Source organism: Columba livia, chromosome 3, assembly GCF_036013475.1.
Source record: "Columba livia isolate bColLiv1 breed racing homer chromosome 3, bColLiv1.pat.W.v2, whole genome shotgun sequence".
Taxonomy (NCBI): domain Eukaryota; kingdom Metazoa; phylum Chordata; class Aves; order Columbiformes; family Columbidae; genus Columba; species Columba livia.
The window spans coordinates 87,130,937-87,147,298 of NC_088604.1; the positions used below are offsets into that span (position 1 = coordinate 87,130,937).

Sequence of the window (16,362 nt, forward strand, 5' to 3'; positions counted from 1 at the left end):
GTGAGGGTGGATGGGTGCCGCCGCCATCTTGTGTGTGGCGCAGGACGGGGAAGGAAGGGCGTAGCGGGATAGGCGGACGAGTGGCCAGCGACAGGGGATGGCGAGGCGGTTGTGAGCAATGCGCTGGGGCAGGCGCTCCGGGCCGGCCGGCGGCGGCGGGGAAGCGGCATCCTCCCCGGGCGCGGTGACTGCCACGCGTGGGCGGACGGAAGCCCGTCACGTGGCGGGGAGCACCGCCCCCGTCACCCCCCGCGGGCGGCGGCGGCCATGGCGGCTGAGGGGATCACGGACACGATGCGGGACCGCGTGGTGCTGGGCGAGTTCGGCGTCCGCAACGTGAGTGGGGCGGGATGCGGGGGAGCGCCTGGCTCCCCGCTCGTGGCCCCGACCCCCCTCACGGCCCCGCCTGTTCGCCTCCTCGCAGGTCCACACCACCGACTTCCCCGGCAACTACCCTGGCTACGAGGACGCCTGGGATCAGCGGCGCTTCGAAGAGGTGGGTGAGCGCCGCCGGCGGGTGGCGGTGGGGGGCAGTCGGGTCCCACGCGTGGCGCCCGGCGTGACCCGCAGCGCGTGGCCCGTGCAGGCGTTCCGCGTGGACATTATCCGCGAGGAGGAGGGCGCGCTCGAGTTCGACATGGTGGGCATCGACGCCGCCATCGCCAACGCCTTCCGCCGCATCCTGCTGGCCGAGGTACCGTGCGGGCGGCCGGGCGGGGGCAGAGGGACCGCGGCTCTTCGGGGAGCTGCGGGGAAGGCCTTGGGGTGCTGGCCTAGGAGCGGCGTGCTTGAGTCGTGGGGAACGGGGAGGGTTCGACCTGTGTCAGCCCTTCCAGGTGGCATCTGTGTTTGGAAGGGAAATGCGAATTGGTTCAGCAGGTGTGCCAGGAGCTCAGAGAGAGCTGGGGACTTAGTAGCGTGAGCGATAGTGCTGGTTGCTCTTGAAGGTGCTCTTGGTGGTGTCTGTGGATCAGCCTGCCCTTCCGTCCTTGTGATTATTTGTTTTAAAAAAAAAAACACAGGGAATGGGGTATATTATTGGGTATAAGGGTATACTGGGTATCCTGGTTTGTTAGAAATAACCACTGAAGAGTCTGTAAGGTGATTATGGGATAGAAGGGACACTCTAGATGGATATTCTGTTGGCATTAGCTCAAATGTCATCTTACATTGACTTGATCCGTTGTCTCCCTGAGGTACCAACGATGGCTGTAGAGAAAGTCTTTGTGTACAACAATACATCCATTGTACAGGATGAAATTCTGGCTCATCGCTTGGGCCTCATCCCTATCCGGGCTGACCCTCGACTTTTTGAATATAGAAATCAAGGTAAGAGTTTGGGATCAAATAGAAATATTGAAGGTTTCCTGCAAAGCAGGGTCACATAGACTGAGCAGAAATGTGATTCTGTAGAGCCTCATACTATTCTCCCCTTCCCAGGAGATGAAGAAGGCACAGAAATCGATACTTTGCAGTTCCAGCTGAAAATAAAATGCAGCCGAAACCCTCAGGCAGCCAAGGAATCATCTGATCCTAATGAACTATATTTCAATCACAAAGGTAAGATCTCTCCTAAAAATAAGCACTGTTTTTTTTGGGCTTGAGAGACAGGATTTGGTGTGTTCTCTCAGCCCTGTGAGCAGAGGAAGCCAGTTCCCTCATTCTGCTAAACTTACTGTTTGCCATCTCCAGTCCTGTACAGGTCAGCAACCTGTTTTGAGCCAGCAGCTGGCTGATGCTTGTGGTTTCTCTTTGCAGTGTACAGTAAACATATGACGTGGGTGCCCCTGGGGAATCAGACAGACCTCTTTCCAGATCCTGACTTCCGACCTGTTCACGATGACATCCTCATTGCACTGTTGCGACCTGGCCAGGAAATAGATGTGCTTATGCACTGTGTCAAGGGTATAGGTCAGTTGTGGGTCCTGGGGCAGCGGGAGGAGGAGTGTGAGTGCATGGACTAGGGCACAACTGTATGAAGAAGGGGAATGGTAGAGAGCTGGCTTTCCCCCTGGAACTTTAGGCCCCAGCATCCTTGCACTCTCGTTCCCTGAGGTCTGCCCTCATCCTTAACTCTTAACTCTTCACGCAGGTAAAGATCATGCCAAGTTTTCTCCTGTGGCCACGGCTAGTTATCGACTGCTTCCTGACATTACTCTCCTGCAGCCTATTGAGGATGAAGCAGCTGAGACATTGCAGAAATGCTTTTCCCCTGGAGTCATTGAGATCCAGAAAATCAAGGGTACTTTTTTCCTGCTCAGAAGTGCCTTTTTCCTTACAAGCCTTAGCAGAGACTGATTAGAGAGTAGAGCCAAACCTTCTAGAGACAAAGCCATGTTGTGATGTTGTCTTGCCGATCGGAAACCATTCATGCTATTCTGAGCCTGGTTTTATGGATGAGTGGCTGTCACATGCAGATGTGTTGGGGGCTGAACTGAGTTCTCCCTGAAATGCTGAGGCACCAGGTGCCTGTCTGCAGAGCCCTGCAGTTGCTGACTGCAGCTTCCAGTACTGTTCAGTTGTGTGTGAGGTTGGGTGGTGAGCTTGCTCTTTGCAGCAGCTAAGTGTGGAGAGGGCTTCTTGTGTCCTGCCCAGGGGTGCACACAAGCTTTGTGTTTGGGTTGGAACTGTTAAAGAAAACCAGTTCTGACCGGTTGGATTTTCACATTGGGGATGTGCTAATTCTCTGTATTTGTGCTTTTGCTGCCTTTGCTCATGGGGAGTGCATGTTTGAACAGCACCTTCTGCTGCAGGAACCCTTCTTGTTTCATCTTGTTTTCCTTTAGGAAAAAAGGTGGCAAGAGTAGCCAATGCACGGTTAGACACGTTCAGCAGAGAAGTTTTCCGTCACGAGAATCTGAAAAACCTTGTGCGCCTGGCAAGAGTGCGAAACCATTACATCTGTAAGTGCCCCATTTTCCACAGAACATAGACCGTGCTGTGGTTTGTGCAAACTGGGTCTCTGCCTCCCTCTTTCCACTCGCATCATCAGCCTTCATACATTTGTGTTCCAGTGGGTAGCTACTGAGGTTGTAGTTTGCTGTTGCTTTGGGATTGAATGTGTTTGTGCTTCCTGCTGGCAAATGTAACTTCTCCTCTGGCTGTGAAGATCTAGCTTGTCAGAAGTGTGGTGTAAGGGAAAACAAGGGACAGGAATGCTGGAGCCAGCTGTAGGCTGAAGCTGCTTAGTGGCTGTGCTGACTGGTGTCTCTGTGCAGTTTCAGTGGAGTCGACAGGCATCTTGCCTCCAGATGTGCTGGTGAGTGAAGCCATCAAGATCCTGATGGGAAAGTGTCAGCGCTTCCTGAATGAGCTGGACTCTGTGCCTCTGGAGTGACCAGGCTGTAGCTGGGAAGCGTATCCCTGCACTGCTGTTCTGGGCTTCCTGCACTGCCTGCAGGGGTGATGCCTCTTCCATAGGCAAGAGGTTTGAGATGGGCTTGTTAAGAGTCCTAGGACCATCTCTGAATTTGTTTTCTCTTGGTAAGGAGCCTCAATGAGGAGATGCACTAAAATAAAAGCTTTTCTTTACGGCTGTTTCCTTCTGTGCTGTTCACAATTGTGAGACTATTGTACACAGAGAACAAAGTAGCGGCAGGTCTAAAGATGAATAATAGCATTTATTTTAGATTGCATGCGGTATGTGAGAAGGACTGATATGGCAGTGTAGTAAAGCACTTTGCAGCAGGTCAGGGAGATTTAACAAGTCAGTATCACTGTAGGACTGAATTACAGGTGTCTCAAACCAGCTCTGGGATAGTTATTGTGGTAGGTAAAAGGCTGAGAGTTGGGGTTGTTCAGCCTGGAGAAGAGAAGGCTCCAGGAGACCGTACTGTGGCCTTTCAATATAGAAAGAGGGCATGGAGAAAGACTTCTCCCCAGTACCTGTAGTAACAAGACAAGGGGCAATGGTTTTAAACTGGGAGACTTAGATTGGACGTAAGCCTTCTTTTACAATGAGGGTGGTAGTGAGATGGTGGAACAGGTTGCCTAAAGAAGTTGTGGATGCACCACCCCTGGAAGTATTGCAGGTCAGGCTGGATGGGGCTTTGAGCAACCTGACCTACTGAAAGATGTCCCTGCCTACAGCAGGGGTTTGGACTAGATGGGCTTTGTCCCTTCCAGCCCAAACCATTTGATGATTCTACAATACAGTACTAGGTTTCTCTGAACAAAGGTGGAGTTTAAAAACATATTCTGTAAGGACTGACTGTCCATTTTAAAATAGCTGAAGGTAAGCTGTGTCTTCCCAGGTGTCAGATGTGACTGCTCTGTTCTCCCTTTCAGTGACTGAATGTACTTTGGGCTGACCTTGAAGCAGAACTGGATGGTGGAGGGCAAGTGACATTCAAAGGCTTTGGAAGCCTGGGAGAACTTGGAAGTTAGTCTCAGTGATGAACACTTCTGTTAGTCAGCACTGGGTATGTCTTGGCTTGTGAAAGTCTCTGGACAAGCTGATGAAGGAACTGGAACTTCAGAGAATGACTGGGCGTACTGGTGTGTCCCAGTTGCTTAAGTCAGTCCTCACTACAGTGCCTATATTTATACTGTAAACATCCTTTAGGTGTTAATCCCATTTGAGAGATAGAAACTTCTGGCTGGATCCTTTCAGTTTAAGCAAGCTGAAGCAGCTTCTGTGCTGAGCTGGATTACAACTAGGGCCTTGGAGAAAGGCTTTGTAACAAAAACATTGTTGCATAGGCCCACCTCTTTAAAGGCTTCTGCTGTTGTTGTAAGAGAGACCTTTTGTGCAACCTTCATCAGGTGAGGGGGACAGACAGAAGGCAATCACTACATCACCTTCCTATGTTAATGAAAAAGTCAGCTGAGGGAGGTACGGCTGAACTCTAGTACTATCACAGGACATTGTTCCTCCTAGCAGTAGCTGGGCTTGTGCTTGGAGACTACTTTAGTAGCATATGCACCTTTCTGTGCTATGGCTTTACATATTTCCCATATTGCTTATGGGTCAGACCCTGGAATAGACATGCCTTTTTGCTTTGACATGTACCTGGCAGGCTGTAAACTGGAATCTAGCTGCTGTTGTGGAATTAATATAAACCAGCTGTGAGCGACATATAAACACTTTAAAATGCAATTTCCCCCTTGCTGTTGGATTTAATTATGTAGTCTGGAATGGTTCATACCCTCCCTGATCATGTATGTTGACTACCAGCAAAGGTGCTCTCTTTTTGGTAGCTGGAATCCTTAGGATTTCTAAAGAGCTGAACAATCCTTAGGAAGCCAGCCTGGGCACAGCAGAGGTCTCAGATCTTACTGCAACAGATAATAAAATTAAACATGACACCATGGGTATGAAACTGGAATAGCTTTACTGACATTCAGAGGTGTAACAACCAGTTCAGAGACAGCTTCGGATTTAAACATTCCTACAAAAAAAGGTTCTAAAAACCATTTAAAAAAACCCCCTTGTGTCTAGCATGAAGTCACAGAATGTTAAAAATCTCACAACACAATAAATACACCCAGCCTGTGCTAGAGCCAGGAGCCATGTTAGCTCAGAGGTTAAAAAAGTTTAGGCCAGGAGGAAAGTGGAGGGTGCTGGTGGAACAGCAGGGGCAGGAGGGTGAGTGGATTCTCAAGGCCTGCTCTTCCTTTCTGCACTCCCACCCCTCCCAACCCCAGCTTTTCTGTCCAGTCTGTCCAAGTGGAGATACCACCTTCTCCACCTGCCACCATTTATTACTTGCTCTGTCTCCTGGATGGCAAAACTGCCAGCTAGCTCTGCACAGACCCTCCCAGCTCCTGGGCTAACACTAGGATAGAGTGAGCGAACCAGTTGTCATGTAAGAAGAACCAGCTTTGCAGACTGGAGTGGTTTGGTAGAGTCCCACCTCATCTAAAACCTGGTTTCTGACCTGGCTCCCCCCTGTAAACTGCAGTATAAACCCCACCCCTCCTGCCCCACCATGCAATTCTCCAAGAAGTACCAGACTGGGTAAAAACATAGGCTACTGCCCCCTCCACAGCAACAGGGTGAGGAGATCCCTTTTGGTTTGCAGGTGCTTCAGGTATTGGTCCAGATTTTGTGTACCCTGTGCTGGCCACATTCTAGTCTACAGGGCATGGCAAAAAGAAAAAATAATTAAAAAAAAATATCTGTCCTGCTCCCCCTGAGAGATGTCCAAGAAAGGCTGGCATAAAGTAAAAGCCTTCCATTTGGCTCTGGGTAGAACAAGCTGTATGATCATTTATATATACATATATATGTATATATAGGTATGACAGTGTCTGCCTCCTTCTAGAGAGCAGCTGCACCTTAAAAAGGCTGATCTCGAGGGAGATCCTAGAGCACTACTAGGCTACCTGGCACACAGCCCTCAGCCCAAGGCTCAGCATCCTGGAGGGAAACGGATTCATCAGAATACCAGTCCACTGGGGACAGGTGCTGATAGGCATGACAGGAGTGTCTGATGCGTTCCCTGCAAAGCCTGGCTACTAGCACCCAGAGGAAGATTAGAGTAGCCCCTTTACACCTGGTGCACTACTCTGCCTTTTGAGTTAATCCTAAACCTCAAGGGATGAAGAAGTGGAGCAAGAGTGACCCAAGGCTGCAGGATGACCAGGCTTTACCTAACAGAGTCTATGGGCTCAGCTCCCACCTTGCAGAGAAGCAGAGGTCTGAAGATGCTCATCCAATGGAGGGCGGGGGAAGGAATCGGGGAAAGCTTAATAGACTGGTTCAAATGCCACCACAGGCCCCGTCCCAGTGTAGGGAGGAGAACGGGACAGGACCCGTAAGGGTCTTTATTCAGATGAACGCTTGTGGAGGCAATGACAAGGAGAATCTAATGTGCTTACTACCAGGAGAGACAAAATATAAGGTAGGTGAGGAAATGGTTGCAGCATCCCGGGTTCAGGGCTCAAAGAGTGCAGTGAGGCCCTCTCCATCCTCATTTTCTAGCATATCCGTCCCCAGTAATGGCTTCACCTTTTTGAAGAGAGATGGGAGGTTCCGGATATGAACTTCCTTGCGGAACTGCTCCCCAAGGGGCTTCTGCAGGGGACAGACAGACAAGCATCAGTCATTACTGCCCTCATACCTCCAGACTCAGCTCAGAGGCAGCCTGGTTGCAAATCAGCGGCAGACCCCAGATTCTGAGCAATCCTGAGGCCCACACCCCTTGCTTGCATTTTTAGAAATCTCACGCTTGGTCCTTCCCAAGTGCCAGGGCATTGGGGTAACCACCTGTGCACCAGCTCCCCAGCTTTTAACTTAGTGTACCAGACTCCAATGCCACCATCCTCACAAAGGTCCAGCAGCCACCTAACAGACTTCTGCAAGATAGAAGTGTGAAACGAAACAAATTCATTTTCCTCCAGGGTATCACCTACCTCGATGCAACCTGCGATGAGGCGCTTGAAATGATCCTTCCGGCGCTTGTCTGCCACCTTTTGTGGTGTTGGGTTAAGAAGCTTTGAATCAAACTGCTCCAAAGAGTCCCTGTGGATGTCTGGGATCTGCTCCATCACTGCCTTCAGCTCAGTGTAGCGAGGGCGCTGCAAGGAGAAGTACAGTTCACAAAGCTCTGCTGGAAGAGCAGCCCTGCCCTCCCGGGGCGGGCATCAGACCTTCTGCCCCTACCCAAGCAGGCATGGGATTAGTTTTCTACCACTCCCCAGCCAACCTGGCATCTGGACCAAGAGCAGAATTTCTCACCAAGGCCTCGTAGATCTGGAAAGCCAGGTGGACAAGAGCTGCCATGCAGCCATCGTGCTGCCCATGTATCTGTAAGCCCTTCAGCACGCTTATGAAAAACCAGGACACAGCATCAGGCAGGAGGTTTCCTGGAAGCACCTGGGGAAGAGGCAGTGTCAGCATGGAAGTAGGATACTGATGCCTGACTGCCTTTCTGCAGCAGCTCGGTCTTCCCGAGAGAGAAGGTGCCCAGGAGTGAAGCAGCTGTGCTTCTTGCAACATTCAGAGCTTCCTCTCCCAGCCCTGTCAGAACTAATCCCTTTTTCCTCCCAGAGGTACCTGTTTGAGCAGAGGCCAGCAAAGCTGTGTTGTGGTTCTCTGGCAGGACAAGGTGTCCTTCCAGGAGAGGGATGTGAAGGCAGTGATCAGCACTGCAGTGCAAACATCCTGAAAAAAAGGTAGAGAGGGAAACCAGTCAGAGGAACTATTCCCCATCTCCAGGGTTCATACCTGAAGGGAGCCAAGAAGCAATCCAGGGACTCTGCAGCAGCTCCTCAGGGCTGTCTTCTGAGAATCCTGCATGCTGCTGCTGCCCCAGATGAAGGTGCTCAAAGGCACCCAGTGGGCACCATCATAGCCATAAGGAACCAACATCAGGCAAACCCACTCTCTTCATCACCCAGGGACTCCCATCAGCTGCTACTCTCAAGTCAGTGCAAAAGCTTATGCCAGAGCTGCTGAGGTGCCCACAGGAGAGGAGGAGTACAGAGGTATCAGGATGAAGGTACTGTGTGTAGTGGGTTGTGTTAAATCTGGCAGATTTTACAGAAAAAAAAAAAAAGAGCTGCTGAGTGAAGTTCTTCCTCACGAAGATGGGCACCTAGGATGGAGGCAGAGCCAGGGAGCACCTTGGGGGCTGAATGTGCAGGGCTGTCCTTAAAAATCATGTATGTTCACCAGAGAAGATTGTCACACTGGTGATGCCCCAGAGGCCTGCATCTCTGTAGCGGTAGCTGGCTGGTGTGATAAGGAGTACAAAGAAAGGATGGAAGAAGTCAGAGTGTGTGCTCTTACCTCCTGCTTCGTCAGACACTTTCCAAGCTCAGTGAGCTCTGCACTGGCAGGGGGCGTCACCTCTGTGACCATCGCCTCATCATCTGCAGAGCAGAGAAAAGGCAGCACTGTGAACACAGCATCCTGAGGGAGACACAGCGAGAACTAAGCTGGCAGTGAGGAGACAGCACACAGAGTAAGTATGCTGGCACAGCTTGCTGGAACATCTCTCTCTCCATGCAGAAAGCCCCTACCCTTTGTGGGTGCAGGAAGGGCACCCAACTAGCCTCCTCCAAGCTCTCAGGAAGACTCTGCACATCCCCCTCTTCTTGATACCTGAAGAATCAGCTGCTCCAACATGCTACCTGTGAACCCTACAGCACATTTGTTCCTAGGCTAGACGTGGCTTTTCTGTGGCCCCCAGACACACTGGCCAGAACAGAACACCTATACCCCTCACACAGAACTTCCAGCAACAGACCAGCCTCGCCCTCTTAAGAAATGGGAATGTGCTTGCCCACACCAAGGGGAGGAGGAAAGGCAAAGGCGGGCATTTACTCACCATCTCCATCTACAGCAGCAGTAGTGTTATGGTCAACACCTTTCTTGGAAACACAGCAAACAGCTGCAAAAAGAGTTGCAGGTCAAAAGAGCAGAAAAGGGAAGATGCTACTTCAGAACATGCAGATTATCCTACAGACTCTGATGGGCTCACAGCTGCTTCAAGCTCCCCCAGCTCTTACCCAGTATATGAAGAATCTGAAAACCCAGTAAAAAAGCCAAATACTGCACTACCTGGAAGGCTGAAACACCCCACCCACAGCATCCTCCCACAGTGGAACCTGCTGCATGATGGCTGCTTCAGACTACTGAGAACCAGGAACATGCAAACCCATATGAAGCCTAGGACCTGAGAAGAGCAGCATCTTAAGGCAACAAGGCAGATCAAGAAAGGAGCTAGAAGGTTGAGGACCTGTAATCTCTATGCAGAGTCAATTTTCCTAGCCTCTCTGCTCAATGCAACACTGGTAAAAACACTATGTTGGAGAAAGAGAACACAAAGGAGATTGCCTGGGGGAGAGGACTCTTCCCTTCTGTCTCACTAGAGACATGGCAATTGCCAGCACCGAAACTGCTCTACACTGAGGTTGTCCACAAATCAATGTCCCATACTGCGCTCCAGGGCATGGAAAAGGAGAGCCCAGATTCCAAAGGAGGATGGGACTCCTAAAAGGAAACTGCCAAAACCATGGAGTGCTAAAGGAAAGAAAGAAAACACTCTTCTGAAGGTTTTAAATTGATCTTTTACTAGGTTTTAGCTAAGATTTTGGCAGGCTTAACTGTTTCACACCTGGCTTCTAAGGATTATGTTAAATACTACTGGTCATTATAGTAAAATTTTACTGCATATTGGAAATTCCTGTTGTCCTCTCCAGGCAAACTTCCCAAACATCCCAGGGGACCTAGCTTGATTTCACTTACTGATGAGATCCATGACTTCTCGGGTCAGCAGCCTGACCAGCTGTTCCTCAAGCATCTCCTGAGACTCGGGGTTGTCATCTGCAGCATCATCCTCACTGAGGAGAACAGGTTTTAATGTGAAGGGAGTCAGTGTGTTAAAGTATCTCCTCTGCCCGAGCACAGGCAGTGAGTCACAATCAGGGTAAACACAGTCTTTTCCAGCCTTCTGCTGGCAGGGCTGTTCCCTGGGCAAAGGGCCTGAGCTCCATCCCGCTCCTCATTTCCCTCTTTCATATCAAGGGGTGAAAGCTTACCAGAGCATGCTTCGCTGGTTGATCACCTGCCATTTCTGTGACAACCTCTGTTCAAGAAAAAAGGGAAGATTCAATACCTTCCTAAGGAGCCATGCTGGACACCCATGTAAAGACGACCAAGCGATGGCTGCTGATAGAAGCCCAAGAACTTTAAATACAGCGCTTGCCAAGCCCCATTTTGAATAGGACAAAAACTGCTACCAACTGTGCTAAAGATGCTGTGGCTGTGCTGGCTGCAGAAATCGGAGTGAGCTGTCAGGAAAAGGAGGGGACACTGGCAAAAAAACAAAACAAAACAAAACAAAACACAAAAATTCTCAGGGCTGAAGGCTGAGGAGCTGATACCCACAGGTCTGAATTCACAGCAAGGAGTGCTGTGCAACAGCCAGGGTTCCATGTACCGCAAAAGCCTCCTAAGCAACTTCAAAATGATTAAGCATCGAGGCTCTGCCCTTAAGCATCGAGGCTCTGCTGGCTTTGGAGACAGATGTTCTCACATGTTGCTGCCAGTTGCTACATGGAGTCTGGGCTGCCAATGAAGCATCAAACAAGCTGTTTTCTTACCATGTGCAGATAGGTAAAGAGTGGTCCCAGCATGGGGCAGACAAAGGTTTCGTAGTATTCCGGAGGGCAAGAGAGTACCAAGGGCTTCACAAACACACCTGCACAGACCAGCTAAGGAAGAGACCCAGCACATATGGCCAGCTGCTGGGGAGACTGCAGCACACCGCCCAAACCAGCTGATCCACTGGGAAGTCAAGCGACAGACACCTCAAAGCCCATTTTCTCACAGCCCTAAATTAACTACTGGCATCTCTACATAGCAAGCAGAGAAGATATTCAGCCCCTTCCCCTGGCAGTTCAGCTGAGGGCGCTTAGTGCCCATTTTCTAGCTATGAAACTGAATGTCCAGACCTGGAAAGCAGGCTGGAAACCCTAGATGGTCTCCCACACAAAGTCTAGTCAGACACCCTGCTGCTAAGCTCCTACACTATCCAAGCCTCTTTGCCCCCCAGAAGGTACTACCCATCTCTCCTGGTGCTTTCAGGACCACATAAATCCTTGCATTTATTCTCTCTGACCCATGCACTGCTGTTTCTGCTCATGCCCTCTTAGACTCACACCTCATCCACACCAGGTGTACCCGTTTGTTCACCTCCTCAATCACCCTTCTTTGGCTTGGCCATACTGAAAATGATGCTCAGAAGCCACCACATTTTCAGTTTACGTGCTCAAAACCTCCCTAGCTGGCCTGGGTTGGTGACGGAAGGATACGGAGCATGGGACGCAGTCTGTAATCAGGAATGTTGTTGAGGTTGGTGAAAGCTGAGCTGAGGAGCTGGGTGGCGAGACAATCAACGGTGTAGAAATCTTGTTGCATGGAGGGGCCTGCATTTCCCAGGATGTGGAAACTTTAACAAAAAACAAGTTAGTTGCAAGTCTGCTAGATAACATGTACCATGCCACTGGCCTGCAGAGGCTGCAAGCACTATCATCCTGAGATTAGATGGTTGCCATGTTCTTAAATATATATAGAGGAATTTAAACACAATCTCTTTTTCTCTCTCTTTTTTTTTTTTTTTTTTTGGGATACCTGGACAATGAATTAAGTATTTAAGCACTAAAATGCATTTTCAAGTGTTTATGTATCCTAACACATAATTAAAAGTGGCAAATAGAAAAATTAGGTCAAGGATATCAGGTAAGTGCTCCAATATGACTACCTAACTGCAGAAGAGCTAAAAGCAGATCCACATTTTCAGGTCCTTTTCCCAGTGACTGTGTTACATGTGTATGTGGTAGGTTACAACAACCGATTATAGTTCACCACTGCAATTCATACTTGGATATTACAGGACACAGCTCACAGAAAAAGTCTAACTCTAGAAGAAGTCAGCAGCCAGCAATAGCCTACTGCTCCAGCTGTGCAATGCTGGATTGTGTGGGGGATATCTGGTGCTCTTACCAGTTGTCGTAGAGGGTACAAAAGAAGCCCTGCATCCTTTCTAAGACCGTTTTGTAAACAGGAGAGTCATAAAGCTCCAGCAGAGGCTGAGGGAGACCTGTGGGAAAGAATAAGCTTCAGCTATATTAATGAGAAAGCACAGTGCACCTTCAGAATGTGCTGGGCAGGCACCAGCCAGCCTGATGGCAGAGAGGGAAGTGCCTGGCAAGAGCAATGTGCAGCCAAATGGGAAGAGGTGCAGCAACCCTGGGGCAGAACCTCCCCTCAGAGGTCAGCCAAGTTCAGGTTGGTTGTAGCCAGAGCAGAGGTGTTCCCACTAAGGTTGTTACAGTCCCCTCATTTCTCCAAAGCAAAACTTACTCAGAAATCCAGTCAGAGGCAAAGCTGACAGTTGCACAGCTCCTCTAGTAGCCCACCCCTTCAGATTTGTATTCACATCTTTCAGGACACATGCTACTGCTGAACTATGATATTTGAAGTTGTAGAGCAGAGATAAAGGCCCTGCTGCTGTATATGAGTGGTTCAGAGAGTTTATAGGTCCCAGAAAACAGGTAAAGAAAGCACTGACAGATAGGAAATGGAGATAAGAAAGACAAAGCAACTTCCCTGAAATACTTCACTGCCTGTCAGAACCCATAATTAAACCCCAGTTTCCAGAGTCACGGTCCACACTTCATCCACAAGGCCACCCGCTTCTGCTTGGCTGGAAAGGCTTCTGTGTTCACAAGCTCAAAGCTGTTCTAAGATGGTTCCAAAAGCCTCTTTCTAATAACCATTTGGAAACAAATGACAGGTCATACTGGAGGACTTGGCTCTTGACCTCCAGCACAGGTCTCTGTACCAGCACTCAGGGATCCTGCTGAGCACTAATTCTACACCACCCCCAATCTCTCCAGTCTGAAATGCCACGTGGCAGAGACCACCACCCAGCTGGGATAGGCAGTTTGGTATGGTACCCTTCATTTAAGGCAGAAGAAACCCATTTGTCTGAGACAAATAACTTATTTAGCCTTTTTTTCAAATCACAGCTGAACTGCAAATACTATGAAGAAGCTGGCTCTCCAACCCTTCTTCACTTCCACTGCTACTGATGGACCACTACACCTCAAATACCTCTGAGAATCCACCCACACATTCCTCCTGAAGAGAAGCCCCTTACCTAGGATGGCATTCTTCTCCACCTCCAGCATGTCTAAGGCCTTTGCAAACGTTTCTCCCAGCCTAGCCACCATCTCTGGCATGTAGAGATTGTTGTGAGTCCTGAAACAGAAGAGCACTTGGTTTATACTCATGTGGGTCAATCCCTTTTGCCCTTGACAGTGGGATCCTCTCCTTCAGCTTGTGAACAGCTCCTCTGAGGCAGATGATGAGGAAGGTGAGACCAAGCACGTGTGCATGGGATCCCCCTTCCCCACCTGCAAAAATATCGGGGAAGCTGACCTGACAGAGACATGGAGTGACTCCATCTCATGTCCTGAATTTCCTGGCTGCCCCTTCCACTTATTCGAGGTTCACCCCACCCCTTGCAAGCACTGGCAGTAAAAACTCCCAGCAATTCTCCAGTTGATGCTGGCAACAGCTTATTAGCTTGGCCAAAGGGATCAGAGAATGTATTTTAAAAACTGACAAGATGAGGATCATGTAATCTCAAAAGATCTTCTGCACCTAAGGCCCCTGCAGAGGGAGGGGCTGTTTCAGCTCCAAAATGCACACACTGCCCCCCAGGGATGGGTCACAGTCCCCAGAATGGCAGGTGGCATCGGAGGGACTCTAGGGAGAACATCAGTCCAATCAGATGTTACTCATGGCAGACACATGTGCCCCCTGGACAGGCACGGTCAGCTCTCCACCAGGGATACCAATTCAGCCATGGGTGGCCGGTTCTTGCCATCCAGGCCAAAATGGGTCCCCTCTAAGCCAGGGTAGTGACACTCAGAGCTGGACTTGGCAGGGGGTGTCTCTCTCACCTACCTCTCTCCTTTGAGACCTCAGACCTCCACTCTGGGTGTCGCCAGCTGCACACAGCACAAATCCTGCAGCCTCCTCCAAAACTGCAATGCCATTGTACCTGCTGCTAGAGGTGATCAAGGGCAACTCAGTATCTCCCCCTAGAGCAGCGTTTCCCAAAGCAGGGGGGTACATGGGAATGGCTGGGGGAAGGGAGCATGGACAGACCTCGGTACGTTCTCCAGAGTCTCAGCTTTCACTCATGTCTTAATGATTTATTAATTTTTCTTGTTTTCCTTTTTCTTTTTTTTATGGCCTCTGTTCACAGTCCTGGCAACCCTGATGCAGTGATGTCTGCCTGAGTTTGCAGAGCGCCTGGGTTAGCTCCAAAACGGTAACTATCCCATTCCTCTCTGCAAGTGTTAAATACTTCCCTGCTCACTGCACGTGAGGAAGGCAAGTATATAAGTTTCATAAGAAAAAGCTACACAAATGACTTCTTAATGACTCATACTCTCATTCTGGGCTGGATCTAACACTGTGCAACAGGCCTCAAAAGGGGCACAAACTGGTTTTATTTTTCCAAGCAGGGCTGAAGAGCAGCCCAGCCTCCATAAAAGTTTGTTCCACTGACTCAAAAAATGGTATTTCTGCTTGAAGCTATCCTGAAACCTAGCTACTAAAATAATCTCCTCTTGCATGTCCCCTGCCTGCTCCATGCCAATGCTGGGTTTGCCTCATGCTGGGCAGAAGGGCAATGGGGCCAATGGGGACTTGTGCAATTGCAGGGGTGAACCTTGAAATCCCACTGCTCTAATCCCAGCAGGATAGGTCAGACAGTCACACCTTGAAGCTGCGGTCCTGTCCTTCATTGTTTCAGAGCCCTAGAAGCATTTTCTCAAGTTTGACAGTTGGGAGAACAGATGTTCACTCACAGGCTGATCTCCCTTAATTAATCCTGTAGCAAGGTCCCAGTGGTAATGAAGAGAAAACGGCTAATCAGCTGCACCCCACAGGAGTTAAAAAAGTATCCAAGAGCTCTCATATATGAAGAAGATGTAGCCCCTAGGCACATTCCAGCTGAGACTCTCAGCAGTGAACAGCACACCTGGGCAACCCACACACAGGAGAACACAGAAAAATCAAATTCGAGAGACATTTATGCCTTAGAACAGACAAGCAAAGGATATGGCAGAACTTGGGGGAGTGTATTTTTCAGTGATGGTCACAGCTCTGCTGGAAGGAGTGTCTGATGCCTAAAGAGATGGGCTTGAAGGCCAGAAGATGAGTCCTTTAGGATAGCTTAAAGAATCTTGACCTAAAGCTGGAGCTGTCTACCCTGAAAATGTCTACAGCATCCACGTCTATCCAACAATTCTTTCACTGGCATTAATGCCTTCGTAATGTCAGCTTCTCATCAAGAGGAGTTCCAATAAGGCCTTTGTCTGTGCAAAGCATTTGCTGAGCCTGACCAGTCCATTTCTAACAAAACATGAGTAAATCCCAGCACAATAAAGGTGCTGTGCTAATTAGTTCATGCAGCTACTGACTCTAGAAATGCACCTTAATCTACAGGTGGCAGGAGATCGTGATTTGGGTTTAAATTCAGGACACAACAATTTAAGCCAAAACCTAGAAAGCACCTAGATGAAATGAGGTACCACAGATGACAGAAGTATCATCACTCAAAAACTCCAAGCAGTGGTTAACAAAGCAACCTCAAAATCATTCAGTACATATAGCTACCAACACAAACATGGATAGGCACAAAAAGATAGGCTGGCAGGGAAAACACCACGCAGTCTATGCCACTCAAAGCTACCTTATTTTTCCTTCTTACCTCGGCTCCTTCTCATTCCTCTCAGCTCTTTGGTCTCATCCACAACGCACCCTCAAGCTACTTAACCTGGCAAAGACCCCGTGGCTTAGCAACTTCCATTGCTTCTGTCTGCAAACACAGC

The 16,362-nt window shown here is 49.4% G+C and overlaps 2 protein-coding genes across 7 annotated transcripts in view; one reads left to right on the plus strand and one right to left on the minus strand.

The window, feature by feature from the left end:
* Positions 1-29: 29 nt before the first annotated feature.
* Positions 30-14,897, plus strand: POLR1C (RNA polymerase I and III subunit C). 3 transcript variants are annotated; one of them, XR_010471534.1, is made up of 10 exons: positions 30-336; positions 425-496; positions 587-694; positions 1,197-1,329; positions 1,441-1,560; positions 1,759-1,911; positions 2,093-2,242; positions 2,787-2,903; positions 13,483-13,829; positions 14,730-14,897. XR_010471534.1 is itself a non-coding variant. In XM_065058067.1 (9 exons), exons 1-9 carry the CDS (start codon positions 268-270, stop codon positions 13,500-13,502), a joined length of 942 nt encoding a protein of 313 aa, XP_064914139.1. In that variant the 5' UTR covers positions 30-267; the 3' UTR covers positions 13,503-14,897. The 3 variants fall into 3 exon arrangements, 2 of the variants coding, with proteins under 2 accessions (XP_064914139.1, XP_064914138.1); XM_065058067.1 differs by having other exon boundaries at positions 13,483-14,897; XM_065058066.1 differs by lacking the exons at positions 13,483-13,829; positions 14,730-14,897 and adding an exon at positions 3,219-3,531 and having other exon boundaries at positions 32-336.
* Positions 5,315-16,362, minus strand: part of XPO5 (exportin 5) — a 29,657-nt gene continuing 18,609 nt past the window's right edge. For all 4 annotated transcript variants that reach the window (XM_065058050.1, XM_065058049.1, XM_065058048.1 and 1 more), the window contains 12 exons: positions 13,614-13,714; positions 12,455-12,551; positions 11,764-11,900; positions 11,053-11,150; positions 10,489-10,535; positions 10,196-10,290; positions 9,276-9,338; positions 8,735-8,817; positions 8,000-8,107; positions 7,682-7,819; positions 7,357-7,521; positions 5,315-7,018 (listed from right to left, as the gene is read on the minus strand). In XM_065058050.1, the coding sequence (XP_064914122.1) occupies positions 6,878-7,018; positions 7,357-7,521; positions 7,682-7,819; positions 8,000-8,107; positions 8,735-8,817; positions 9,276-9,338; positions 10,196-10,290; positions 10,489-10,535; positions 11,053-11,150; positions 11,764-11,900; positions 12,455-12,551; positions 13,614-13,714 (1,273 nt within the window). In that variant the 3' untranslated portion in view covers positions 5,315-6,877. The remainder of the gene's footprint in view (positions 7,019-7,356; positions 7,522-7,681; positions 7,820-7,999; positions 8,108-8,734; positions 8,818-9,275; positions 9,339-10,195; positions 10,291-10,488; positions 10,536-11,052; positions 11,151-11,763; positions 11,901-12,454; positions 12,552-13,613; positions 13,715-16,362) is intronic.